General features: G+C 35.4%; 2 protein-coding genes across 2 annotated transcripts; both read right to left on the bottom strand.

The window, feature by feature from the left end:
- Positions 1–12218: 12218 nt before the first annotated feature.
- LOC111906610 (coatomer subunit epsilon-1) lies at positions 12219–14779 on the bottom strand. Its single transcript, XM_023902376.3, has 7 exons — positions 14526–14779; positions 14354–14443; positions 13437–13588; positions 13028–13163; positions 12765–12920; positions 12535–12614; positions 12219–12439 (listed from the first exon to the last, which is right to left on the bottom strand). Exons 1-7 carry the CDS (start codon positions 14688–14690, stop codon positions 12346–12348), a joined length of 873 nt encoding a protein of 290 aa, XP_023758144.1. The 5' UTR covers positions 14691–14779; the 3' UTR covers positions 12219–12345.
- Positions 14780–15307: 528 nt separating this feature from the next.
- On the bottom strand, positions 15308–20098 carry LOC111906608 (BTB/POZ domain-containing protein At1g30440). Its single transcript, XM_023902375.3, has 4 exons — positions 19379–20098; positions 18827–18896; positions 16769–17974; positions 15308–16312 (listed from the first exon to the last, which is right to left on the bottom strand). Exons 1-4 carry the CDS (start codon positions 19435–19437, stop codon positions 15722–15724), a joined length of 1926 nt encoding a protein of 641 aa, XP_023758143.1. The 5' UTR covers positions 19438–20098; the 3' UTR covers positions 15308–15721.
- Between the last annotated feature and the right edge of the window lie 6887 nt (positions 20099–26985).

The raw sequence follows: 26985 nt of genomic DNA on the forward strand, positions 1-26985 counted from the left end.
AGTAGAGTGACTCGGCGAGTCAGCTAGGGTTTTCCCAACCTTTGGACACATGTGAACTTGGCGAGTTGCAAGGAAAACTCGACGAGTTGGCCAAGGAGTTCACGGCCACAAACATTAGGAACTCGACGAGTCACTCAAGTGACTAGGCGAGTTGACGAGTTATGCAAGAAACTCGGAGAGTGGCTGGTTGTACTCGACGAGTTCAGGTCAACATGGACTGTTGACCTTGGCAGTTGAGTTTGACTTTAACCAAGGGTTGACTATTGGACTTCTGGGGAATTTTGAGAATTTATGAACATGGTTGTTTGGCGAATATAGGTGGTGGAGTTTGTGGCGGTGATCCGAGAGTTTGAGCTTATCTTTCGAGTCGACAGTTGCGAGGTGAGTTATTCTCACTATACTAAGGGGTCTAAGGCACCAAGGCCGGCCCATTGGATATGATTTCCTAGCATTTGGTAGTATGTTGAGTATGAGTTTGTGTTGCATGTTAGTTGATATGCCAGTTAGGTAGATCTGTAGGACTACCTGTAGTACCATGTGATTATATGTATGTGCATTAGTTGTGTTATATGTCGACATATTATGTGAAATGGGTTGAGGTGATACTGCTCCGTGCGGTAACCAACAAATCCAGGAGCATTCCAGATACGAGCTGAGGAAGACTCGTACTGTGGGATCGGTGGCAATCTAGATGTGAGATGTGGGCCCGGAAGGCAATCCGGACTCACACTGTGGGCCTAGGGGTAATCCAGTCTGTAAGTTGTGGACCCAGTATATGTTGTTATTTGTATATGTGTTATGTGCAGTGTATCGGAATTTTAGGAAACTCACTAAGCTATCGGGCTTACAGTTTCAGTTTATTGTTTCAGGTACATCAGGGGATCGCGGCAAGGCGAATGCATGATCATATAGCTCCTCATGTTTTGTTTATGTTTCTGGGAAAACTCTGATATAGACTATTTTGAAAACAAATCTATAATAATTTTTGGTTTTTAATGTTTTGAAAAGCTTTAAATTGGCTTAAATTTTATGGGTGTAACACTTAGGGTTAAAATTTGGAAATACCTCAACATCGGGATGTTACATCTTCCCCTTCAAACCAGAAATACCTTAAACATAAACTAAAAATCGTAAGCACAAATCTTAGTGAGTTCCCCAAAATATCGTATACCATACATATATGTCGGTGCAAGGTTGTACCTGGTCTATTTCACCATCGGGTCTATTTCACCCACGAGTCTATTTCAACTCATATCTTAGCTCTAGGTTGTGCTGGGTCTATGTCACCCCCGTGTCTATTTTAACTCATGTGTCAGCACAAGGTTGTATCGGGTCTATTTCACCCCCCACATACATATAGCAAATAGGCACACATACATACAAACATACAAAAGGAGTCATAAAGACTACAAGCACAAACAATCCCTAGTGTCCTACAGTATAGTGAGTTTGCTGCTAAACAAATAGATGCACGGGCTATCGAACCGAAGAATCCTTACGCTAATCAATCAAATAATACCTAATTAATAATTAGGTCATAAACCATAATTGAGACTTTAATTCACTAGCCCCTACTCCTTGGCTAAAAGACCATTTTACCCTTCCCTTAAGTGGCCTAATTAACCGTGGCCCAAACTCAATGGAACTTAAAGACCAATAATGGCCCAAATCCAAAAGATACTCAAGGCCCAATATCGGCCCAAAACTATAAAGGTCCAAGGCCTAACAATGGCCCAACTCAAAAAGACTTGTGGTCCAACAAGGTCCCAAAATGCTAGAGTCCAAAAGTGTCCCAAAATCAAAAAAAAAAAAAGTCCACTACACAGCGTACGCCCTACGTACCCGACCCTTACACCCCACGTACGTGTGTTGACCCAATACGTATAACGTACTAAGAAGTACGCCCAACGTACTGGTAAGTTAGCCATTCTTCAACTTTTTGACTTAATATATTAAACCCTTAATGTCCAACCAACAGATCTACTACATTTTAAGGTCTTAACACATAAATTTGGAAACTTTACTCCTTTGCATGTCTTAATGGGACCTAATACCCATTTTTATCCATCTTAGTCCATAATATGAACACCAACTATTGCATGGTTCATCAAATCCCATTAAGATGACATTTTCATGCACTAACAACATCTTAAATGCTAAGATATAACATTCTAAGCTCCTGGAGTATCTCATACTCACAACTCACAAGGATGACTCAAGGGACCATAATATGCTCAAAACAAAGACCTAAACTAGATCTAACACATAGAGTCATCAAGATAGAAGCTTTATACCTTCAGATACTAGCAAAATGGATAAAGACTCTTGATCTATGAGCTCCACTCCAACCAATGCTTGAACACCAAGCTCCTTCTTCTTCAAAGTGTACAAAAACACCAAAATTTTACCACCAAAGCCCAAGAACACTCAAGAACAAGGTAGAATTTCATAGGGAATCTTTAGAGGGAAGGAGGTTGATGGGGGGAGTGGTCTTGAGTCCATAATGACACTTAAATAGGGGCGAAACCCTAAAAATTAGGGTTTGAGTCTGGCGTTCATACGTCTAACGTACTTCCATGTACGCCCAGCATACGAGCTAGGTTCCGCAATCAGTTTTAAATGAGTTATGTTGGGCGTAGTTCTCACTTACGCTCAGCGTAAGGACCAAAAATGTAATAAACTTGAAAACCAAAGACATAATTAAAAGTACCTGGAATCGAGTGTTACACGTTACTAGTACCGAAAACCGGTATTGGTACCGCTAATGTAAATTTGGTTCGGTACTCAGGATTGACTTTTAATTAAATTTGGTTTTCAGGAAATCGGGAATGGTACCAGTTCCATCCCATGCTCATCCTTGGGCTAGAAAAGATGATGAAGCATAGAAATTAATTGAGTGTTTTTGTTGAGCTACTTCTTTCTTCAGTTTACTCGCAGACCTCTCTATCTTTGGATCAAATTCTAGGTGTATCTATACGAAAAGATCGTGGCATAAAACTATTAGCAATACCATGTACCCCGGAAACGGCGCCAATTAGTTAAAATGTTGTTGCGGGCATCTTATACAAATAAAATAGCACTGCTTGGTTACACTATTAGGTAACACATGGAAGCAGAGTCGAATCCACAGTGACACATCCTAATGGCCAATGCCTCTTTGCATACGGTAGATAATAGTCATAAAACAGAAAATGTAAAAAGTGGGGATTTTTTATTATTAATTTAAACTAAAGTAAATAAAATTTAGTAATAAAAAGCGAATTTAGTTTTGCTGCGACTTTCCTAATCATGCAATCAACACAAGCTTGGTTATTTAAGATGCGTTCTATCTAAGCTGGTACTGAAAACTACTAACAAGTTCTAGTAAGTTCTCTATTACCTAGTTAATTAACCAAAACAAGATCTTCAGTTAATCCTAACTTCTTACTAACCTAATTAAATAAGCTCTTAATCAAGTTAGAAAAACAATATTATGATCTATGTAAAATTCTCAGCAATATTTAATACTTCTCACAAGCAAGAAAGCATAAAAATATGATATTTCAGTTTATAACAAAGTCAAATCCCAACACGGAACCGGTTTGTTACTTGTTACTTGTTACCAGTTTATCAAAACAATTACTGATTTCAACAACTAACTAACTAGATTGATTTAATCCTAAATTAGTTGATCGGGCCAAAAAAACTAAAATCAAACATTCATTAAGATAAAAACTAAAATATCTAGATATAATTTTTGGATTAGTGTATAAGCCCATAATTATAACTGGTATATACTTGAATTGATAGTAACACATTCTTTTTTGGTTGCCTTCAAACCTAGCAATTGGACAAGATGACTTTTAGAGAGAGAGAGATTAATTTATTATGTGATTAATAAATCCATATAAAAAGTTTATTAATATGTTATGAAAATAATATATTAATTAGAAAAGCTATTATTTAATTAATAATTAATCAGAATATAATTGGAATTAATTTAGGATTAATAGAATTAATTAAAAGTGAAGGGTTTAAAGTGTAATTGTTCAATAGTTGAGCAAAAGGTTCCAGAACCTTCCAACATAAGGGTTGGACGGTTTTGGGGGATATTCTAGGGTTTCTAGTATATCATATGTGGATAAATAACGAGCTGGATAATTACCAATTTGAAATATTATTGTTATATTCCAATTAGGATTATCCAGGGTTTCCTTGTACCACTATATAAAGGACCCTAGCCCTTTTATTTTCGGCCACCCATTATTCCAAAAGGCAAGCCAAAATTCTTACACCCCCTCTCCTCTCTCTCTATAGTCGTCTTTCTTGCTAGCTTGGGTGTGAACCATTAGAGTCACGAAAATTATGGTGTTTGCTTCGAAGAGATCTGCAAGTGAAGGATTCTTGTTATTTACTATAATATCAATAAGTTATGTAATCCTAAACCCTTTTTGTGTTAATTTTCGAAAATTACCTAGGGTTTCTTATTTAATTTCCATAGTTATAGTTTCAATAGTGAAAACATAGATCCTTAGGTTGAATGTGAACTTAAGGGTTTTAAGTTTATTTGTTTTACCTAAATCCTATGAAGAATCACACAATAAAAACCAATTCTAATGATTGAGTACATGAAAAGTACTAATCTTGCTATTAACGACCAAGTGAAACTTATCAATTTATATGGATGACATTTTTCGAACCACGTCCCTATCATCCTCAAGTCCAATAAATCTGATAAACCCAGATCTTTTACATATCTTGGAGTGCTTCCGAGCGATAAACGCATCCACAATCTTCTCGTGTTTAGAAAATACATGACATAGCGCTTGGAATCCAATGAATTTGGGAAGTTAGATACATAGATGGAAAAAATTCGTTCCACATCTTTACTATATATATTGAAGATCAGTTTAGCAGTCTCCCCTTGATACCATTCCTCTTTCTCCTAGAAACCTCCAATACCATTACGCCCTTCTTTATCCCCAATTTCCATACCCAACCCTCATCTGACTTCTCCTTTGTTGCTTGATTCTCTGTGACATCCCTTATTTTTCAACACCAAAATGAGTGGGTCCTAAACACAATTACATATCTTCTCTTTAACCACTCTGCATCTTATTCAAGTCTTCATCAGTCTTAGCACCGCTACATGTGATGCATATAAAATGAGTGGGTCGGATTGGGAAACTTGGTGAGATACATAGGGTTTTCAATCTCATACTCTTATTACGATAATAATCCACAATCAATAAACCTGCAAAACCAATTGTTATCCACAATACAGATATATCATATATGTAAAAATCCACCCCATCTCGTCGATTCTCCCATATTGATAATATACACCAATCTTATGAGATTTAATCAGATGGATCACTATAAACAACGAATGACTATATTGCTTTAGGGATTCCCTAACAGCAAGTGAGGATCAAGAAAGACAACAAATGAGAGGGATTGAGTACTCGAATGAACCAATGTTCATTAACACCGCAAGACAGTTAAGTCAAGGGTGGTCATCTATACTCCACTAGATGAATTAGACAGGCTATCAGACATACCTATTTGACTGACTAGAAAATGGATCAGGCATACCTAACAGTAGTGTGATACAGACACACCCTATTTGGTAGTCTACGAAGCTCATCTAATCACTTCATAAATTAAAACGATAACTCATGAAGCTCATCTAAAAAGAAGAGGAAGGGGAATACTAATATAGCACTCCTATACGCACCCGTACCCCGCCATATCACAAGTGAAGAAAGTTCTACTCTTTGTGTCACACACACACACACACACCTTTAATATAATGATGCTCGATATCCAACTTAAATGAACTAAGTGTCTCTTTGGGTCTTAGTTTGTTATTTAGACAAGATCAACACAAATTACCTGCCTGTGTAATATCTTTACAATACAAGATATAACTAACACTCTTTCAACCTAACTCAAACTAAATGTCCTTGACAAACCTTAAATTATAACTAGACCGGTTCATTATCCAACTTAATTGGATCTAAACATCCTTTGTACGTTTTAGTTTAGAAACTAGAACAAACTACAATCTCTCTAATCTACATCCAATATCATCTCTGTTTAGTCAACACTATCCTAATTTAGCATATATATTTAACACAGAGGATTGAGTATATATTTAATTGAGTGTTTTTGTTGAGCTACTTCTTTCTTCAGTTTACTCGCAGACCTCTCTATCTTTGGATCAAATTTTATTGGTGTATCTATACGAAAAGATCGTGGCATAAAACTATTAGCAATACCATGTACCCCGGAAACGGCGCCAATTAGTTAAAATGTTGTTGCGGGCATCTTCTCGTGTTTAGAAAACACATGACGTAGCGCTTGGAATCCAATGAATTTGGGAAGTTAGATACATAGATGGAAGAAATTCGTTCCACATCTTTACTATATATATTGAAGATCAGTTTAGCAGTCTCCCCTTGATACCATTCCTCTTTCTCCTGGAAACCTCCAATACCATTACGCCCTTCTTTATCCCCAATTTCCATACCCAACCCTCATCTGACTTCTCCTTTGTTGCTTGATTCTCTGTGACATCCCTTATTTTTCAACACCAAAAAAAAATCTTTACGCTTTCAAAATAATAATATCTTTACTTGCGGAAAATCCTAGTAAATTACAACATTTTGAATACAAATGATTGTTTCAAAATATCAAAAACTCTAAGGATGTCATAATCGATAAATAATATATTCTACAACATAAAGACCTAACGGTCCTAAACACAATTACATATCTTCTCTTTAACCACTCTGCATCTTATTCAAGTCTTCATCAGTCTTAGCACCGCTACATGTGATGCATATAAAATGAGTGGGTCGGATTGGGAAACTTGGTGAGATACATAGGGTTTTCAATCCCATACTCTTATTACGATAATAATCCACAATCAATAAACCTGCAAAACCAATTGTTATCCACAATACAGATATATCATATCTGTAAAAATCCACCCCATCTCGTCGATTCTCCCATATTGATAATATACACCAATCTTATGAGATTTATTTAGATGGATCACTATAAACAACGAATGACTATATTGCTTTAGGGATTCCCTAACAGCAAGTGAGGATCAAGAAAGACAACAAATGAGAGGGATTGAGTACTCGAATGAACCAATGTTCATTAACACCGCAAGACAGTTAAGTCAAGGGTGGTCATCTATACTCCACTAGATGAATTAGACAGGCTATCAGACATACCTATTTGACTGACTAGAAAATGGATCAGGCATACCTAACAGTAGTGTGATACAGACACACCCTATTTGGTAGTCTACGAAGCTCATCTAATCACTTCATAAATTAAAACGATAACTCATGAAGCTCATCTAAAAAGAAGAGGAAGGGGAATACTAATATAGCACTCCTATACGCACCCGTACCCCGCCATATCACAAGTGAAGAAAGTTCTACTCTTTGTGTCACACACACACACACACACCTTTAATATAATGATGCTCGATATCCAACTTAAATGAACTAAGTGTCTCTTTGGGTCTTAGTCTGTTATTTAGACAAGATCAACACAAATTACCTGCCTGTGTAATATCTTTACAATACAAGATATAACTAACACTCTTTCAACCTAACTCAAACTAAATGTCCTTGACAAACCTTAAATTATAACTAGACCGGTTCATTATCCAACTTAATTGGATCTAAACATCCTTTGTACGTTTTAGTTTAGAAACTAGAACAAACTACAATCTCTATAATCTACATCCAATATCATCTCTGTTTAGTCAACACTATCCTAATTTAGCATATATATTTAACACAGAGGATTGAGTATATATTTAATTGAGTGGTTTTGTTGAGCTACTTCTTTCTTCAGTTTACTCGCAGACCTCTCTATCTTTGGATCAAATTTTATTGGTGTATCTATACGAAAAGATCGTGGCATAAAACTATTAGCAATACCATGTACCCCGGAAACGGCGCCAATTAGTTAAAATGTTGTTGCGGGCATCTTCTCGTGTTTAGAAAACACATGACGTAGCGCTTGGAATCCAATGAATTTGGGAAGTTAGATACATAGATGGAAGAAATTCGTTCCACATCTTTACTATATATATTGAAGATCAGTTTAGCAGTCTCCCCTTGATACCATTCCTCTTTCTCCTGGAAACCTCCAATACCATTACGCCCTTCTTTATCCCCAATTTCCATACCCAACCCTCATCTGACTTCTCCTTTGTTGCTTGATTCTCTGTGACATCCCTTATTTTTCAACACCAAAAAAAAATCTTTACGCTTTCAAAATAATAATATCTTTACTTGCGGAAAATCCTAGTAAATTACAACATTTTGAACACAAATGATTGTTTCAAAATATCAAAAACTCTAAGGATGTCATAATCGATAAATAATATATTCTACAACATAAAGACCTAACGGTCCTAAACACAATTACATATCTTCTCTTTAACCACTCTGCATCTTATTCAAGTCTTCATCAGTCTTAGCACCGCTACATGTGATGCATATAAAATGAGTGGGTCGGATTGGGAAACTTGGTGAGATACATAGGGTTTTCAATCCCATACTCTTATTACGATAATAATCCACAATCAATAAACCTGCAAAACCAATTGTTATCCACAATACAGATATATCATATCTATAAAAATCCACCCCATCTCGTCGATTCTCCCATATTGATAATATACACCAATCTTATGAGATTTATTCAGATGGATCACTATAAACAACGAATGACTATATTGCTTTAGGGATTCCCTAACAGCAAGTTAGGATCAAGAAAGACAACAAATGAGAGGGATTGAGTACTCGAATGAACCAATGTTCATTAACACCGCAAGACAGTTAAGTCAAGGGTGGTCATCTATACTCCACTAGATGAATTAGACAGGCTATCAGACATACCTATTTGACTGACTAGAAAATGGATCAGGCATACCTAACAGTAGTGTGATACAGACACACCCTATTTGGTAGTCTACGAAGCTCATCTAATCACTTCATAAATTAAAACGATAACTCATGAAGCTCATCTAAAAAGAAGAGGAAGGGGAATACTAATATAGCACTCCTATACGCACCCGTACCCCGCCATATCACAAGTGAAGAAAGTTCTACTCTTTGTGTCACACACACACACACACACCTTTAATATAATGATGCTCGATATCCAACTTAAATGAACTAAGTGTCTCTTTGGGTCTTAGTCTGTTATTTAGACAAGATCAACACAAATTACCTGCCTGTGTAATATCTTTACAATACAAGATATAACTAACACTCTTTCAACCTAACTCAAACTAAATGTCCTTGACAAACCTTAAATTATAACTAGACCGGTTCATTATCCAACTTAATTGGATCTAAACATCCTTTGTACGTTTTAGTTTAGAAACTAGAACAAACTACAATCTCTATAATCTACATCCAATATCATCTCTGTTTAGTCAACGCTATCCTAATTTAGCATATATATTTAACACAGAGGATTGAGTATTTATTATAAATCTTCTCATTAATAATAATACTTTTATTATTATCATGTAAATAATATATATATATATATATATATATATATATATATATATATATATATATATTTATATATATATATATATATATATATATATATCTTAACACATACAGAACCATATCTGGTCTGCACAGCGTGTGTCATCAAATATACATCTAACACATATTCCAGCCAATAAGCATATAATTTACATATAAACTTTCAACAAATATTTAATAATTTTAATAAATATTGGCATTAAAATCATGTTCATTAAAGTAGCTATGCACTCACCTGATTGAGTTTGGAGATCCTCAGGAAAGCAAGCTCCTCGGCTAATACTTCAACTTATCCCTTTTAAACAATCTAAGTATGAATATTACTATGCTTCAGTTTTCATTCATATTTTATAATGTTATATTAACTATTTCCACATTCCTCAGCAATCCCAAGGAATACTTCGAGTTCTATTGAATAAGGAACAACCAAGTAAGATCATATCGAAGGTAGGATCTGTTTGGTATACAGAGTATACTATTTTGAAAATCCATTTTAAACACCTCATTGGATCTAGCCTAGACATCACTACCGTAAGTAGATCAATCGGTATTTTGACTTGGAGTCACTGATAAATCTTATTTATAGGTTCATAATAACGATTATGAATATAGATATAAGTTACAATTAAAGCGTAGTAAGTGCAGTTTAACGTAAAGAGTTTCAAGCGAAAACCAGAAACTGCACTGGCAAAACTTTGACTCCGAACACTCCTTCTCGTTAGGATATTTGATGCCTCATAACCTCGAAAAAGTAGTCAGAAACTCAGGAGAATCGGGCTTAGAGTGGGGGAGGTTCTAGAGAGAAATGATGAAATATTTGTGTGGGAATGAACAACATTCACTAGCTATTTATAGTCTGCTAGAATGGAGGGCGAGTCCCTGACCCATGTGTGTCGTGCCTTGGCGTAGGCGGCAAACATCTCTTCCAAACGTGACACATGGTGAGTGGTGAGTGGTGTTGCATCGCCTATAGCAGGTGAAATCGTGAATCTTCGAAAAAAAATCATATCTTTCGCATACGAGCTCTGTTTTTGACGTTGTTTGTAGTTATTTCCAAGTACTACAACTTTCTTTTAGACTTCATCAACTAATTCTCATTCTATTTTAAATTTTACAGTTTATGAATATTACACTGCAAAAAACCGTGCAAAATTCATAACTTCTTCATATGAACTCCGTTCTCGACTATCTCTATATCGACCGATTCGTATTTACGAGATCTTCAACCCTTATTTACATTGTTTTGGCTACCAATCAACTGATTTTACTTTCGATTTCTATGTTGTACCTTGTTGTACTGTGTCGTAGCGAAACTTAAAAAAATCAAAACTTCTTCATACGAAATCAGATTTGAGCGTTCTTTATACGTCACAGAATCATCATCGCAACTACTAAAACTTTCGTTATAATTATTTATCCTAAATAATCTTCTATTAAAAACGTTATTATCACTCGTAACGCATACGACGAACAACCTTTTCGATGATTTTAATTATAAATAATTATCACTTATTATATTTTAAACGTCTAGTCCGAATCCATGGGGGTTACATTCTTCATACATACTTGACGATAGGATAGGAGTGGTAGGAGTAGGGTGGGTGGATGGGTGGAGTAGGGTGGTGGACCGGTGGTATGGCTATGTAGATAGGATATGTAAGGTAGGTTAGTGTTAAGGTGGATATGAGGGTAGGGTGTGTTTATCTTTTAGAAACTTTTATAAATGAAAAAAAAATACATAAAGCAATAATTAAGTTACATGTAATTTTGAAAAACAAAAAATTCTCTTTTCTTTGAAATTTTTAAAAAAAAAATCTTAAACAAACATGTTTCCAAAATTTACTTTTCTTATTAAAAAAAAATCAAAAAATCAAAAAAATTTCCACAACAAAGTGCATGTTTAATGTTTTCTCTTTTCTCTCCCTTGCTAATGGAATTGAAGCTTTCACAAGGTAAAATCTAAACTTAGCTACATTAGTTGGTTTCCAAGACCTATTTTTGGCTATTGCGTCATTAGAAACAAACATGAGAGGACATATTTGTTTTAAGAAAATTATATTAAAATGCAAGTCATAGGTTGTGTTTGGCGTGTCACTTTGTCAAACTAAAAAGTCGTTTATAAACTAGCTTTTTAAAAAACTATTTAGAATAGTTTTTAAGAGTTTTTCTTTTTAAATTCAAATATACCACTTAATTAATTATAGAAACACATTCTCTTAAATGTCATTTTATGTAATTTTATATCTTTCAGTTAATTTTACCAAATGTCATTTTTTATCGCTAACTTTTCAGCTATCAGCTAGCTTTTTATTTTACAGCTAGCTTTTCATCTATCAGCTAGATTTTCAGCTAACAGTTAGCTTTTCAGCTAGTACGCCAAACATAATATAATCGTTTGCTCAGTCGTGTTTGTTCTTTTCGTATATTACTATATTCTCCTACAAGCCTTTTCTTTTCTTATGTATCTTATTTTTGGATGATCCAACAATCCATATTTACGGAAGTCAAAGATCTGATTTTTATTAGTACCATGTGGAAGCATCCTCCCATGTGAGATCACTTGATTAATACTTCTCTTAAAGTTAAATCCCATTTATTTAAATTAACCCCATGTGAGACCCCCTTTGACCAACTACTCCACGACAAAACTATTACTTTTTCCTCTATTAGAAAAAAAACAAAAATCAATTATTTTCTGAACTTTTAGTCACATATATTCAAACACACAAGTATTCAAAATTGACTTCCTTTTCAAAAATCAACATCTTTAAGCAACCGTTTGTATTGCTCTGTTGAAATTCTCCTCTGCAGTTAAACCCCGTTTGAGTAGCATGTGTTCTGGATCCGACAGTTTTAACTGACTGCAACCAAAAAAAACACACAAAACTCAGTTTCTAAAAGACTACTGTCTATATAAATAATATTTAAAAAAATATTTAAGAAAATGACTGCAAACCTTAAAAACCGTGAAGAAGGTTTCCCAAGATGGAGACTGCATACAACCAGATTAGCCAGTGTTTCTCGATCCTTTGCATCCTATTTGAAAACATTACAATTAACTTATTCAACTTTTGTCCCATTGACATCAGTGTCAGTGTCAGTTCAATACATGCCACATGCAGTACAACCTGTTTTGTATTGTCATGTAATGAAAAACAGGGCCTCGTTTGGAAATTGGAAATTTACCTTGTTGAGTGCTTCTAGTAAAAATGATTCAGCTTCATCAAAATTGGCCATTTGCATGGAACACACAGCCTTCCCATTAAGGATCAGACTAGTCATTTGGTACTTCTCAGAGAAATCTTGGAATATGAGATATGCTTCCTGTATCTTTGAACCACCCTATTTCATAAAATTGTACACTTCATAAAAAAAAACAGTTTTTCATATATAGGTTACCAGATTAAGTCATGTCCCCAATAAGTCAATTAGGTTGAAAAAACACATACCACAGCTAAATTAAGCCATGCAGTTGCAAGCTGAGTCAATGTGTGATCCTCATCAATCTGTTGCATAACTCTTAATTGCTTCTCAGCATAATCTGATCTGTGCATCTTGAGGAAAATGTGGACATTCAAGGCATATCTGAAAGGGACATAATGCATTAGGAACAGAATAAAAGAGCAATAATTCCTGTTAAATCAAGATCTGTTTATAACCAAAAATATTTGATTGTTTGTAGTTATGGAGCTGTGTGCAACTAGGAGTGGCAAAATATAACTGATGTAAGATTAGAATGTAGGGTATTGAGTGTATGTGTATCTTTTATGGGGAGTAGTAAAGAAATAAAATTAATAACAAATAACATCATAAAGAGAGAGAGAGAGAGAGAGAGAGAGAGAAAAAGTAAAACTCAACAGTTCCATAGTCCCTCCAGCATTTGTGTGTTTGAGAGCCTCATTGTAATCTTGTTCATGCATGAATATGGTGCCTGCAATAAGCCTGAGAATTGGATTGTTCCCAATGGCATCATCTGCCAACCACTCCTTTATACTTGAAATGATGCTTTCCTATCAGATCATATAATAATTACTAGTTAGAGAAATGGCCCATTTTATCCCTGAAATGACAGCAGAGGCACATGTACACAAATGGCATACAGCATACATGCTTTTATTCGTTAAGAACACGTCTTGCTTTCAAATTTCAATTGTGCATGTTGCAGTTTATGAAAGAAAACTTGACCTAATTGCAGACATAGAACTTATTAATATTATTTGACTAATGTAAATCACTGAAGAACAATTCATGAATAGAACAAGACTTTCAAGTAACCAAGATGACAACAATAATTCATGTTACTTCTTGCCAATAAAATTGAAAGCTTTGACTAAGCTGTGCACAAAACTTTGAATTATTTGTCAAATTTGTTGAGTATATAATATATCATGCAGTAAATACAAAACCAAGGAATCATCTATAGACTTAAACCATATGATTTTAGCAATGAGTAAGGGAAATAGTAACTTCAAGATTAGAACTCTCAACAAAGGATTTCCCAAGTTGTATGGAATCTCAAAAACAAAACTTATTGCAATATCTACAGGATATAAGAATCCTCCGTTTGTTTCAAAGTGATGCTGTCCTTCACTTCAAAATAGGAACTTTCAACAAAGGTTGCAAATTGCAATGCTACTGAAACCTCAAAAGGGGAATTATTGCAATTTCCATGGAACAGAAAAAGCAACGTGTTTCATTTTTGTAGACAATGATTATGTCCATATTGCATACAAGTTAATAGCTATCGACATGACTACGAGATCAACAAATTTTACCTTGTTATCGGGGCTGGAAAGATACAAGGCGAGTAATTTCACGGCTTGCAGAGGCGTCGCCGCAGATGAATCGACTTCATTAATCACAAGCTATCGAAGATCAATTCAATTACAACACATGAAATCAAACAAATGAGAAAAATAATAGATAGATAACGAAGAAATCACATACTTCGTAGCTTCCAAGGGCAATGTAGGATCTATACACAAGGCAATCTCGTTCGATTAAATCCTCTTCCGTGAGTTTGGGGATATCGCTGTTGTTGATTGCGGCTTGATATGCTCCCAAGTAGAAGTTGTTTCTCAAATTGAACAACACATCGGGTGCCATCGCCATTGTTAATCGGATCTAGATCGGAGATCGGAGATATCAACAGATGGAGAGAACGCGAGCAAGATGTTTGTTCGGCAGTTCTTGAAACGGTTCAAAGAGATGTGGCAAAATAGTTTATCAGTGTTCTTGAGGACCTTCAGCTTTCAATACTTGTCAACTTTGGCCCTTATTTATATAAACACTAACAAAAACGGTTCAAAGAGATGTGTAAATTGTAAAATGATTTACTTGTCTTCCAAACTTATTATATCCAAAATATGTCCAATAATTTCATGCTCACAAAATACAAAATATAATTAATTACTTTTTCTTCAAAAAAAAATTAAGTTGGAAAAAGAAAATTGATTTCATTATCTAATGTATAAAGAAATATAAATATATACGAGAATAAATTGGAAATTATTTTTTTTCCAATTTTATTAATAGAAAAATTTTAATATAAATATGTACTAAATATGGAAATGATTTTTGTAACCATTTTAGAAAGAGAAATATAAATATATACTGAAAATGAAATGAGAATAACTTTTTTACTACTTTTTATAAGTAAAGAGGTTATTTTCTTCAAGTTAAAACAAGCCCATCAAAATATTACAGAAAAAAATATATCAACAACAAAATGACCAAATACATATTTCCATTTTCCTTGATAATAAAGATCCCAAACAAATAACTTTTACTCTACACACAAGTCTTCTTACAAGTAAGTTACTATGACCACATAACATTTATAACTCAAACTAAACATAATCAACAAGAGAGCTAATAAAACATACAAAGAGCTCACAAGTAAAAAAAAAAAAAAAAAAAAAAAAAAAAAAAAAGATATTTGCTTAGCAATTATACTAATTGTATTGTTAAATTTACTTATTTGATCATTATATCAGATATTATGATCACCATTTACCCACCCTTCTTACCTTCCAACCAAAAACCAACATTTCAGACACCAATGCCACATCATCATTCTACTCGATAGTAAAATTGCCAAACAAATATCTTTTTTCTCCAATTTCAACATTTTTTTTCCAATTTTACCCTGCCCAAGACAAATCTTTCTTATGCTTATGTTGCTTCTCTCTACCCTTTTCAATCTTCCCACTTCCATTATTCTGCTTGCTAACACTCCCCTCTTGTGCACTACACATCTGAGACTTAAGTTTAAACCCAAACTTCTTTGACATGTTACCCCACGCACTGCCGCCACCACCACCACCACCGCCACCGCTGCCGCCCTTACCTCTGCCCAGTTTCTCAATCTCCTGCTTCATATTCGAACACTCTTTTTCAAGCTCAGACACCCTCATCCTCATACTATCCATACCAACTTTCAGAACTTGATTCTCCCTCACCGCCGTGTTCCAGCCACCACCGCCGCCCTCCTGGGCGGAAACCACCCCGCTTCTCAACTGCCGTGACCCGTCCGCCAGATTGTCAGACACCAAGAAACATCCGGCGATTGATGTCCGGAGCTGCAACTGCTCGAAGAAAAGAACTTGGACTATGATTCTTAATGGCAGTCTTTCATTCTGTGCAGCATGTGTGCAAGCTTCTAATGATAGTTTTTGGCAATCCATGAGTCTACAGAGTTGTTCTCTATCCGAATCTGCTAACCATGGGTGAGACTGCATTCGGAAAAAATGAAATGAATAAGATTGGACCATTATACCCTTCCCAAATACCATTCAGAAAACATATTTACGGAGAAATAAATGAGGGTAAATTTGTAAAAAGTTTGGACTTACCAGGGAAAACCCATCTCCCTTGCTTTCTCTGTTAAATCGTTCTTTCTGTATTAAGTAAAAAAAAAAACACCCATATATAGAGTACTGGATTAAGTCCTTGACTTAATCCGATAAGCTATAAAACTATATAAAAGGTGTTTCAATTTTACTTAAAATGGAAAGAACGACTTAACAGAGAAAGCAAGGGAGATGGGTTTTCCTTAGTAAGTCCAAACTTTTTACAAATTTGCCCTCATTTATATCTCCATTTCCCTACGCGTGCTGTAATTTTCTTGAAAAATTTTTAAACATCATTTATCCAGACAACACATTACCCAAACACTAACTTTTTATTACCTTCAAATAAATATCAATTGCGCGATACAATCCATCATCCAACGGTCTAGCATACTCGGGAACCGCACCTGCAAGAGACTGAAATTTTGGGAGCTTCAAATTAACATCGGGTGCAACTTCAGCCAAATAGCCATCAATAAGCTTAGCCACCATTGTAACCGGGGTCAAAGAAGGTGAACCCAACAACTGTTCATCATCTTCAATTGAACAAGGAGATGCACCACCCGTTGCTTGATCCATAGCCATGAAATGCTCAAGCATCCGTTGCACACAATCAATATTATACAAAGTCTCCATCGAATAAGAAAAATTTGGCATCAATAAATCCTCAAGTGTCGCCTGATCAAGTTGCAGCCCGATTCTTTTTTCCAAATTCGATACACAGTTCGGGCTGGCCCGTAAAATCAACCCGGTCCGTAAAAGCCCGAATAAAAAGGTAGTTGACACAAGCCCTTTTTGGACTGGAAGTAAACGGTCGATTTCTTCGAGTAAAATCTTTTGATCTTCCTCTGGTGGTGGCTCCGCCTGGTGGCCCGCCGGAGCACTTTTCCGGCGAGTCAACCCGGGTAAGTACTTTTTCGCGTAATATTCAAGAGACCCCGCGATGATTTCTTGTTTAATTCCACGGACTTCCATAGCCGAAATTAACCGTTTGTAAAGTGGTAAACTTAAAGATGAAGCATCGTCGTACCACCAATCGGAGCTCACGTTTTTCGGGCGGGCCCCAGTGCTAATCCCGTTCCATAACACGCTACCACCGGGGCTCTGCATGGGCCCACGGTGGTCCACCACAGGCCAACCGAATAGATTTGGGTCAGTGCTTGCTTTGACCGCCAACGAGTCAATGCACCGTTTTGTGATGTTGAGTTCTTCGGCGTGTGGGAGATCGGGAATGGATTGGAGGGATTTTAGGGAATCTTTCCAATTTTTTAAAACGGTTTGATTGAAGAATGTTTCGGTTTGTGAAATTAGATTGTCTTCGCCGTATTCTTCGGTCATTTCGAGGTGTTCGGCGGCACACCGGAGGTGGACGACATTTGAGGCGGTGATTTCGTGTTTTACACCGTAACAAAATTTGGCAACGAGTTCGAATGTTTTGGCCCCACCGGGGATGTTGGGGAGGGTTATGGTGCATATTTTGTCTTCTTGTTCGGAAGCTTCTGCTATTAATCTTTCCATAACCCCACTTCTTGAGAGCAAAGGGAACTGTAAAAAAATGAAAAAATCACAAAGTTTGAAGATTTATTCGATATACATGAAAATGATCAAAGCCTTATTCGATATACATCAAAAAGATCAAAGCTTTATTTAATATACATCAAAAAGATCAAAGCTTTATTCGATATACATCAAAAAGATCAAAGCTTTATTCGATATACATCAAAAAGATCAAAGCTTTATTCGATATACATCAAAAAGATCAAAGCCTTATTCGATATACATCAAAAAGATCAAAGCCTTATTCGATATACATCAAAAAGATCAAAGCCTTATTCGATATACATAAAAAAGATCAAAGCCTTATTCGATATACATCAAAAAGATAAAAGCCTTATTCGATATACATCAAAAAGATCAAAGCCTTATTCGATATACATCAAAAAGATCAAAGCCTTATTCGATATACATCAAAAAGATCAAAGCTTTATTCCATATGCATCAAAAAGATCAAAGCCTTATTCAATATCAAAAAGATCAAAGCTTTATTCGACATACATCAAAAAGATCAAAGCTTTATTCAACATACATCAAAAAGATCAAAGCTTTATTCGACATACATCAAAAAGATCAAAGCTTTATTCGATATACATCAAAAAGATCAAAGCCTTATTCGATATACATCAAAAAGATCATAGCTTTATTCGATATACATAAAAAAATGAGATTAGTATGCACTTATGAACAACTTGATTTGGATTTTTGATAGTCAGGATCCTTTGACTCTGAAGGTCAATTACGTGTAGATCGATTTTAAGACTACAAGTTGTTCGGTTGATGATCAAAGTCAAAATATCACACCAAAATCACAAATAGACCAAATGGAGTAGTAAAGTTTACCTTATGGAGATGGAAGGACATATCCTCTACTTCAACCACAATATCACTTGGGAGACCAGTTGTGCAAAACCTACAATAATATTCATATCCGGGTTCTTTAAATTTCTATAAACACAATTTTAAACTTCACAATACAAAATTTGGCTTTAAAGTTCAAAGATGGCAATGAAGATCGGTTATCTACAGTTCTGAGTTTGCAAACCATGAACCTCAAAATTCATAAGAATTGAAAGAAATAGCTGACCAGATTAACTCAAAAAAGAAACACCATCTAAGTACCATTTTCTAACAAATATGATATATGTCCAGAGATCAAGTCACATATCAGAGTAATGTATCACAATAACACACAGAACAGCACAAGTACTCGGTTGCACCTCGTGATACACATGCATATTGTATATAGTAATACAGATACATACATATATATATATATATATATATATATATATATATATATATATATATATATATATATATATATATATATATATATATACACACAATAGATCAGAAAGAATAAGAAAATTTTACTAAGAATAAAGAATATACCAAGCTTGGCCTTGTCTCTGGAATGCATCTGCTTTAGATCCCAACTTCATACAAGCCATTTTTGCTGTTGAAGATACAAAATCAAACCCTCTACACACTGCAAACCTTTAATCACCGACAACAATAAACCCCACTGTTTCACCAATGCACGTTGACAAGTCAACGGAACACAAATCAAACTCCAAAAACCCTAAAAGATCGCACAACTTAACAGAACTCAAATTCACAAACCCTGACCCCAAATCTAGCATCAATCAATCGGAAGAAACCACATTACGAAACGAAAACGAAGCGAAATGAAAACTCTAACCCACTTGAGAAAACTATATGAAAACCCAAATCAAGACAATAAATTTAGGTCAACCCCTCCACAAATACAAGAACAACTACCCACTTGAAGCCATTATTGCTGCTCTGACATAAAACCCACCACAAGATTCCAAAATTTAAACCTAAAATACCAGCTTTAATTAAGGGGTCAAAGAGAGTGCGCACATGGTGGTCGCTTACTGTTAATACACACAATCAAATATCTCTCTGCCCAAAGACCCTTCTTTTAGTCTTGTTGAAAAACTCGAAACGTGGGGTCCTTTTTGGGTTAAACCTACTCATTGCTTTCTTGAATTGAGAGAATCTTTTAAACAATGGCACCAGGAGGCAAGAGGGTGTGTACGTAATTATGATAATGTTTAAAAAATGGGAGTAGTTATCTTCCAAATTAATTTCAAAGTTGCTAAAGAAAGGGAGGTTATTAAATTAGGGCTCAAACTTTGAAAGTAACAGCTATGGTGTTTATCCAGCTAGGCCATGTGTTGTTGCTTGCTTACAAATTGGTTCTATTGTACATACCGATGATATTTTTTATGGGTTTTGGATCCGTAAATTTGCCGAATTGGAATTTTCCGAGAATCTTTATATTCAGATATCTATTTATATCTATGTAGCATAAACTAAATTAGTATAGTAGTTTGCTTAGTGTTTTAAAAATAAACTACATTATGTTGTATGGTTATTAAAAGGCATAATGATTCATTGATTTGGGGTTGGACTGTATTGTAGAATCTAAATTTTTAAGAGTTCTGAATTTCTAAGAAGGTCTGAATTTTTAAGATCTTAACTTTTAACACGTTGTTTGGATGAAACCTCTAAATTTTAGTCTGAATGATAAAAATAACAATTTACTCTTCTGTAGTCATGTGTTGTGCTAACGATAAATACATGATTGATAAAAATTACAAGTGATCATACAATAACCAAATTAAACATAAATTCTTTCAAATTCACTTCTTTCAATCTATTGAAACATAAACATTATACAATATAACCAAATTAGACATAAATTCTTCCAAATCCACTTATTTCAATCCGTGGAAACACAAACACCATACAATAACAAAAAAAAACACCACCACCAATTCCATATGTCTTGAACCCAAATGTCTTGGAATTTTTGAACCAGGGACCTACTTCCTGCACATTTAAGAAACAACCAAACATTTTATCACTCTTTTATATGCAAAAATTAACCAAAACATAACAGTAAAAAATCACATGAACTAATGATTCCCCATAAACAAGTCACATGAACTATTGATTTCAGCAGCAAATTTTTTAGCACATCTCAAGAGAAATCATACCATCAGATGTGGAGAAATTAGACCATCAAAATTTTGATAAAGAGAATATATGACCATCAGATGAAATCAGCACACAGTTCCATCAAAACATTATCAATTTCAGCAAGAATTGTCGATTAGCAACATATACACAAGTTAGTAATCAATTTATAGGCAAAGAAATTAAAATCGATGCTCCTAATAACAGTTTATACATACACCAACACTTAAAACCCAATCCAAATCGGGTAGAAGCAAAACATTCCAGAAAAAACATATTCAACTCTTATTATCAAGTTTTAGGGTAAAAAGGAAGAAAGTCTCACCTGCAACCGGAGGGGTTTTCGGAGAAGAACGAAGTTGGTTTAGGGAATAGCGGTAGCGACCAGAGAGAGATGATGTAGAGAAGCGGAGAGTCGATTATGCGATTATGCGCAGAGCTTGAGAGGAGAGAGAGAGAGAGAGAGAGAGAGAGAGAGAGAGAGAACCGATAGGTGATATGTAGGAGGGGTTGATTGTCATTAGAAATGGCCACGCAAGCAGTAGCGGTGGGCGGCTGACGTCGAGGGGAAAGCAGAGGGTTGTAGTCGTACGATCGGAGATGCAGTGGGAGTGGGAAGGATGGGTCGACATTTGTGAAAGAAGGAGATGAGGAAAGAAATGGAGTAGCAGGGCAAAAGAGGAATGCGCATCGTTTTATTTAATTCAGACACGCCCCAATATCTGAAAAATTAAGAGGAAACTCCCAAATTAAGAGCTATAAATTCAGATATTACCAAACGGTCTGGATCTTAAAAAATTAAGAGATTGCCTCTTAATTCTCCAATTAAGAGGCTACCAAACAAGGCCTTAAAAGGGTAATATATTTTCTTATTTGTACACATTTAGTCATTGACTTTTTTTTTCGTCCACATTACCTCTTCAACTTGTTAAATTGTACACATTTAGTCTTTATGACCGGCTACTCCAGGTTAGCCGGTAGAAAGGACTTAATAGGGTAATATATTTCTCACTTTGTACACATTTAGTCCTTAATATTTTTGTACACATTTAGTCCTTAATATTTTTTTTGTTGCAAAATAAGTAATTTTTGTTTTTGTACTCGTCAACACTTATAAATGATTTCTTTAGGTTTTTCTCACATCTTAAGCAGGATAGCCATATGGTGGCGAGATAGGTTGAGGTGGTCCTGCTATATGTTGTAGGCTAAGCCATATAGTGGCAAAATAGGTTGAGGTGGTCCTGCTATATGTTGTAGGCCAAGATACCTGGTGTGGATCAGCTGTAAGTTGCAGGCACGGAGGCTCGAGAATAGCAGTTGGGTTAAGGCGACATGCCGACAAACCCTGGGTATTCCAGTCCGATGATTGATTGGACCTGTTGTGTGTTGGCATTCCAGTTGGATGACCGATTGAGCCAAGGTATTCCAATCTGATGAGTGTGGGTTCGTTATGCATGATAATACGTTTGTTGTATCGGGTATTTTGGAGGAAACTTACTAAAACTTATGCTTACCCAATTGTTTATGTTTTCAGGTTCTATCATTGATCGTGGGAAGGCGAAGGCACGACTGTACACACTCATCAACAGTAGGGAGTTTTTCCTTATTTAAAAATGAAAATGTTTTGTTGTGAAAATGAGATGTTACACATAAACATCAACAGTCGCACACACTTCATCAATAATTGTCTCACGTAAGATAACCTAAAGAAATCATTCATAAGTACTGAATGAGTACAAAAGCAAAAATGACTTATTTTGAAACACAAAAATATTAAGGACTAAATGTGTACAAAAATATTAAGGACTAAATGTGTACAGAATGAAAAATATATTACCCTATTAAGTCATTTTCCTGACTAACCTAGAGTAACCGGTCATAAAGACTGAATGTGTACAGTTTAATAAGTTTAAGGAGTAAATATAGACGAAAAAAAACTCAGTGACTAAATGTGTACAAATCAAAAAATATATTACCCTTTTAAGTCATTATCCCTTATTAAAAAACATATGGATGGTCTAGTGTTATGGAGGATGATAGCGTATTGGCAAGCATTTAAGTAAGAATAATCCAAATTCAATTCTCATCCAAAACACATAAGGATTTGCGAAGAATGGGGTGCAATGTGGTTTGAAAGTGACCACTTAGTTCGATTGCCAAAAGTAGACAACCCACATAAACAAAAGTAAATACATAAATGAATGATGATAGGGTGACTAACCTGAATATTATATTTTTAATGGATGGTTTTGGATACGATCTTGGGTGATGAATGAACTCTATTGCTCATAAATATAAATTTGAACAAGAGGATTTTGATAGTACTCGAGTCTTACACATCATAACTCTGATTTATTCATTCAGAACAAAACTCTTATTTATACATGATAGAGAACATTTCTGGAGAGTATGTGATTATAAATTAACAAATATTACCTAGCAATTATTTTACATGACTAGACTACCCCTCCCCCCCCCCCCCCAACTCGAAATACCGAGAAACTCTCTATGGTTAGTCGACAAACAATTACTGTTAAAATAGGGAGAATTTCGTATGTATCATTATTAAACATCTAAATATCTTATTTGCTCGACCTAAACTATAAATATCATATTTGTCCTTCTTAATGTTTTAAAATATCAAATTTGCCCAAATCAGTTCTTTTAATAATTTTTATTATTTAATAAACATTTTTATAATTTTAAACCACTAAAACTAAAAAAATAACTAAATGGTCCATTACACACCTTTTAGTCACTTTTGTGCATCCATTTAGCATAGTTGTCTTTCATTTTTCTTGTATTCCATCAAAGTCATGTTAGTCTCTAGAACAACCTTATTTGCACGCTTTTATGGGCTTTTCAGGTAAACCGGAGATTGAAACGCATTTTGGGAGGTGCCGGGAAGCACAGGTGAAGATTTTGGGATGATTGGATGCAAAACGGAAAAGTTGGAAAAATCAAGTTTGGACCCGGAGTCAGAGGAGTACACGGGTCGTGTTGGATTTACACTGAAAAGTGGGCACGGGGCGTATTTGACCAAGAAGAAGGTGTTTACCATGCTGAACACAGGCTGTGTCAGTTTAGCCTATTTTAACACGGGCTGTGTTGACTGCTGAACACGACCCGTGTCAGTTTAGCCTATTTTAACACGGGCCGTGTTCGACCCAAAACTGTCTTTTGACAATTTGTCCTATCTTTCATATTTCAGGATGAGGGTCATTTTTACACACACACAACATATCATAGCACTATTGGTGAGGGAATTTCGAAGGTTTTTGCAAGGATTATATCATTTAGCATTTGGAAACATTATTTCTCTTATTTGTAAGTTGTAATTGCACATCATTTCCATCTTTACAACTTGTGATTTTGTTCTAGCCATGTGTGGCTAGAACCCTAGTTTCTCCAACATCATGTTTTGACTTATTGGTTGTGATTTCAATCATATGACTTGATGTTTGCTTTTAATTTCTATTTAGTGAAATTGATTTTGCTTCAATTGAATGTTTGATTCTAATTATGATTCTTATTGGCCATTTGAATCAGGGTTAGGTCATTCAAGTTATTCATTTTACAAAATCCGTAATTGTTTTATGTCACACCCCAAAACCGAGAACGGCGGAAACGTTCTGGGGTGGAGGACGTCATGTATAATATCAACAACAATGTAAAGTAGTAAACAAGCAACAACAACATCCATTGCATTAATAAAATAATTATTATACAATTGTATTCTGTCAAATTTTGATAAACACTAAAGCATAAATCAAAATGAAAGATAAGTCTTGAACAAGCTCCATCTTCCTTTCTCCTTGCATCGGTACCTGTCTATGATGACCTGAGGATACAAGTAATTTTGAAAGAGAGTATCAGCTTTAAAGCTGGTGAATTCATAAGTATATAAGTGTCATTGCCTTGTTTGTGAAAATCTGTTATGAAAGCCATGTAAACCTTTAAATGAAAATGTTGAGGTAAGTATGAAATCCCTAGAAAAAACCCTTATTTTCTATAAGTATGAAATGTAGTCTTCTACCAAGACCCGAATGTTCTGTACGTATGCAGTGTAGTCTTCTACCAAGACTAGAATGTTTTGTAAGTATGAAGTGTAGTCTTCTACCAAGACCCGAATGTTCTATTTGTAAAATGATAGTTTTTCCTTTGTATTGACTAGTACTAAAAGTGCTTAGTCTAACTCATCGTTTATGTGAATGTATCACAACATAAAGTAAATAGGAAAATATAACCATGAAAGTATTACTCTTGGGTTACCCGGGGATAACACAACATCGCTGACGCGGAAGATATAACTTAATGAACATCCGAAGATTGTTCAATTTAACCTCTGTGACGAATAGTAGATTCCAGGAATGGTTAGTCCCGTAACTGACTTTACATCGATGTGGTCGAAGTAAATAACCTAATGAACATCCGAAGATTGTCCAATTAACCTCTGTGGCGAACAGTAGGTTCCAGGAATGGTTAGTCCCGTAACTGTCTCCTAATATATGTAATAACAACCCAATGAACATCCTAAGATTGTCCAATTAACCTCTGTGGCGAACAGTAGGTTCCAGGAATGGTTAGTCCCGTAACTGACTCTACCTTGCTATAAGCAAAATAGATAACCTAGTGAACATCCGAAGATTGTCCAATTAACCTCTGTAGCGAACAATAGGTTTCAGGAATGGTTAGTCCCGTAACTGACTCCCGTTGAACTGGGATGGGCAGGACGATTTACTGAAGGTACTAATAATTCATCCTAACGAACCGAAGTTTAGATATCCATGTAAGTAAACACATGTCGATGTATCTACGTAAAAGTATTCATGTAATGTGTTCATGTAAGCGTGTTCATGTATCATGTAAGCATATGTAAAGGTACTCATGTATCAGGTAATGTACTAATAAAGACTCATGAATGAACTGACTCTTGTGTGAATCCTTGTAATAGAAGTAATGTTTGATATCTTCCCATTATCCCTATGATAATCTACTGTAATATAAATGGTTGATCATGTAGGTTTATACTCTCTTACTACTCAAGGGTGTGAGAAACTAAATGAAAGATGCAAACTATAACATCAATACATATATAAGAATATATAAGTGATATGCATAGTTTAGTTCAAGAATGTAAAATGGTTTTGTAAGACATCTTATGGGTTTTGAACAATAAATAACAATGACTTGATGTCATTTGAATAAACATTTCAAAAGTAAAACATTTGGTAACAATGTGCTTTTAGGATGTAAAACCATTTCATGCATCACATTTTGTAGCATGTGAAATCTGTTAAATGACAAACACAGTTATAAGATACATATCAATGATTTAATAACATGCTTGTTTCTACTTGTATCCCACCCCCCCCCCCCATTAAAGCATTTAAAATCATTTAAAACATTGATTAGGGGTATGAACTCACTTGATTGAAGTGGTTGATTTGAAGAAGTCGAGAGAAGAATCGAGCAGAACTTCGACAGGAAGAGTTGAAAACGCGGGAAAATCTCGGGATTCTCGGGAATCTCGAGAACACAAAACCTTCCTTCGGGACTTGAAGGTGAAAATCGGGGCTTTGGGAGGGTCTCGGGGGCTTAAACGCAGAGTTTCGGCGCGAGAAAGAAGGGAACTGAGCAATGGAACTCGGAGCCCTTGAAATCTATTTATAGGGGCATTTTTTGGGGTGTGCCACGTCGTGGCAAGTGATGGCCACGTCGTGGGGAGTCAAACCTATCCTCTTCCATTGATTGGACGCCCTCAGTCACTTGTCGGGTCGCGGCAAGCTTGTGCCACGTCGTGGGGGCCTGACAACCTCGCATTTTGGGCCTCGAACTTGTAAAATCCATAACTTTCGCGTACGAGCTCCGTTTTCGACGTTCTTTATATGCACACGTAGCTAAAAACATGATCTACAACTCTCGTTTAGACTTCATCGGCAAATTCTGACTTTATTTTTAATTATTTATTTTTAACGGGCCGGGACACG

This window comes from Lactuca sativa, chromosome 7 (genome assembly GCF_002870075.4).
Source record: "Lactuca sativa cultivar Salinas chromosome 7, Lsat_Salinas_v11, whole genome shotgun sequence".
Lineage (NCBI taxonomy): Eukaryota > Viridiplantae > Streptophyta > Magnoliopsida > Asterales > Asteraceae > Lactuca > Lactuca sativa.

Bases quoted from the DNA above. Each gene is read 5' to 3' on its own strand.
- LOC111906610 (XM_023902376.3), bottom strand. From the start codon at position 14,690: ATGGCGATGGCACCCGATGTGTTGTTCAATTTGAGAAACAACTTCTAC. The intron at 13,589-14,353 runs GTAAAATTTGTT...ATGATCTGATAG, and splicing joins TTTCCAGCCCCGATAACAAG to GAAAGCATCATTTCAAGTAT. The intron at 12,615-12,764 runs GTAAATTTCCAA...GTTTTCAAATAG, and splicing joins TACTAGAAGCACTCAACAAG to GATGCAAAGGATCGAGAAAC.
- LOC111906608 (XM_023902375.3), bottom strand. From the start codon at position 19,437: ATGGCTTGTATGAAGTTGGGATCTAAAGCAGATGCATTCCAGAGACAA. The intron at 18,897-19,378 runs GTATATTCTTTA...ATATTATTGTAG, and splicing joins CAGAGACAAGGCCAAGCTTG to GTTTTGCACAACTGGTCTCC. The intron at 17,975-18,826 runs GTAAACTTTACT...ATTTTTTTACAG, and splicing joins TGTCCTTCCATCTCCATAAG to TTCCCTTTGCTCTCAAGAAG.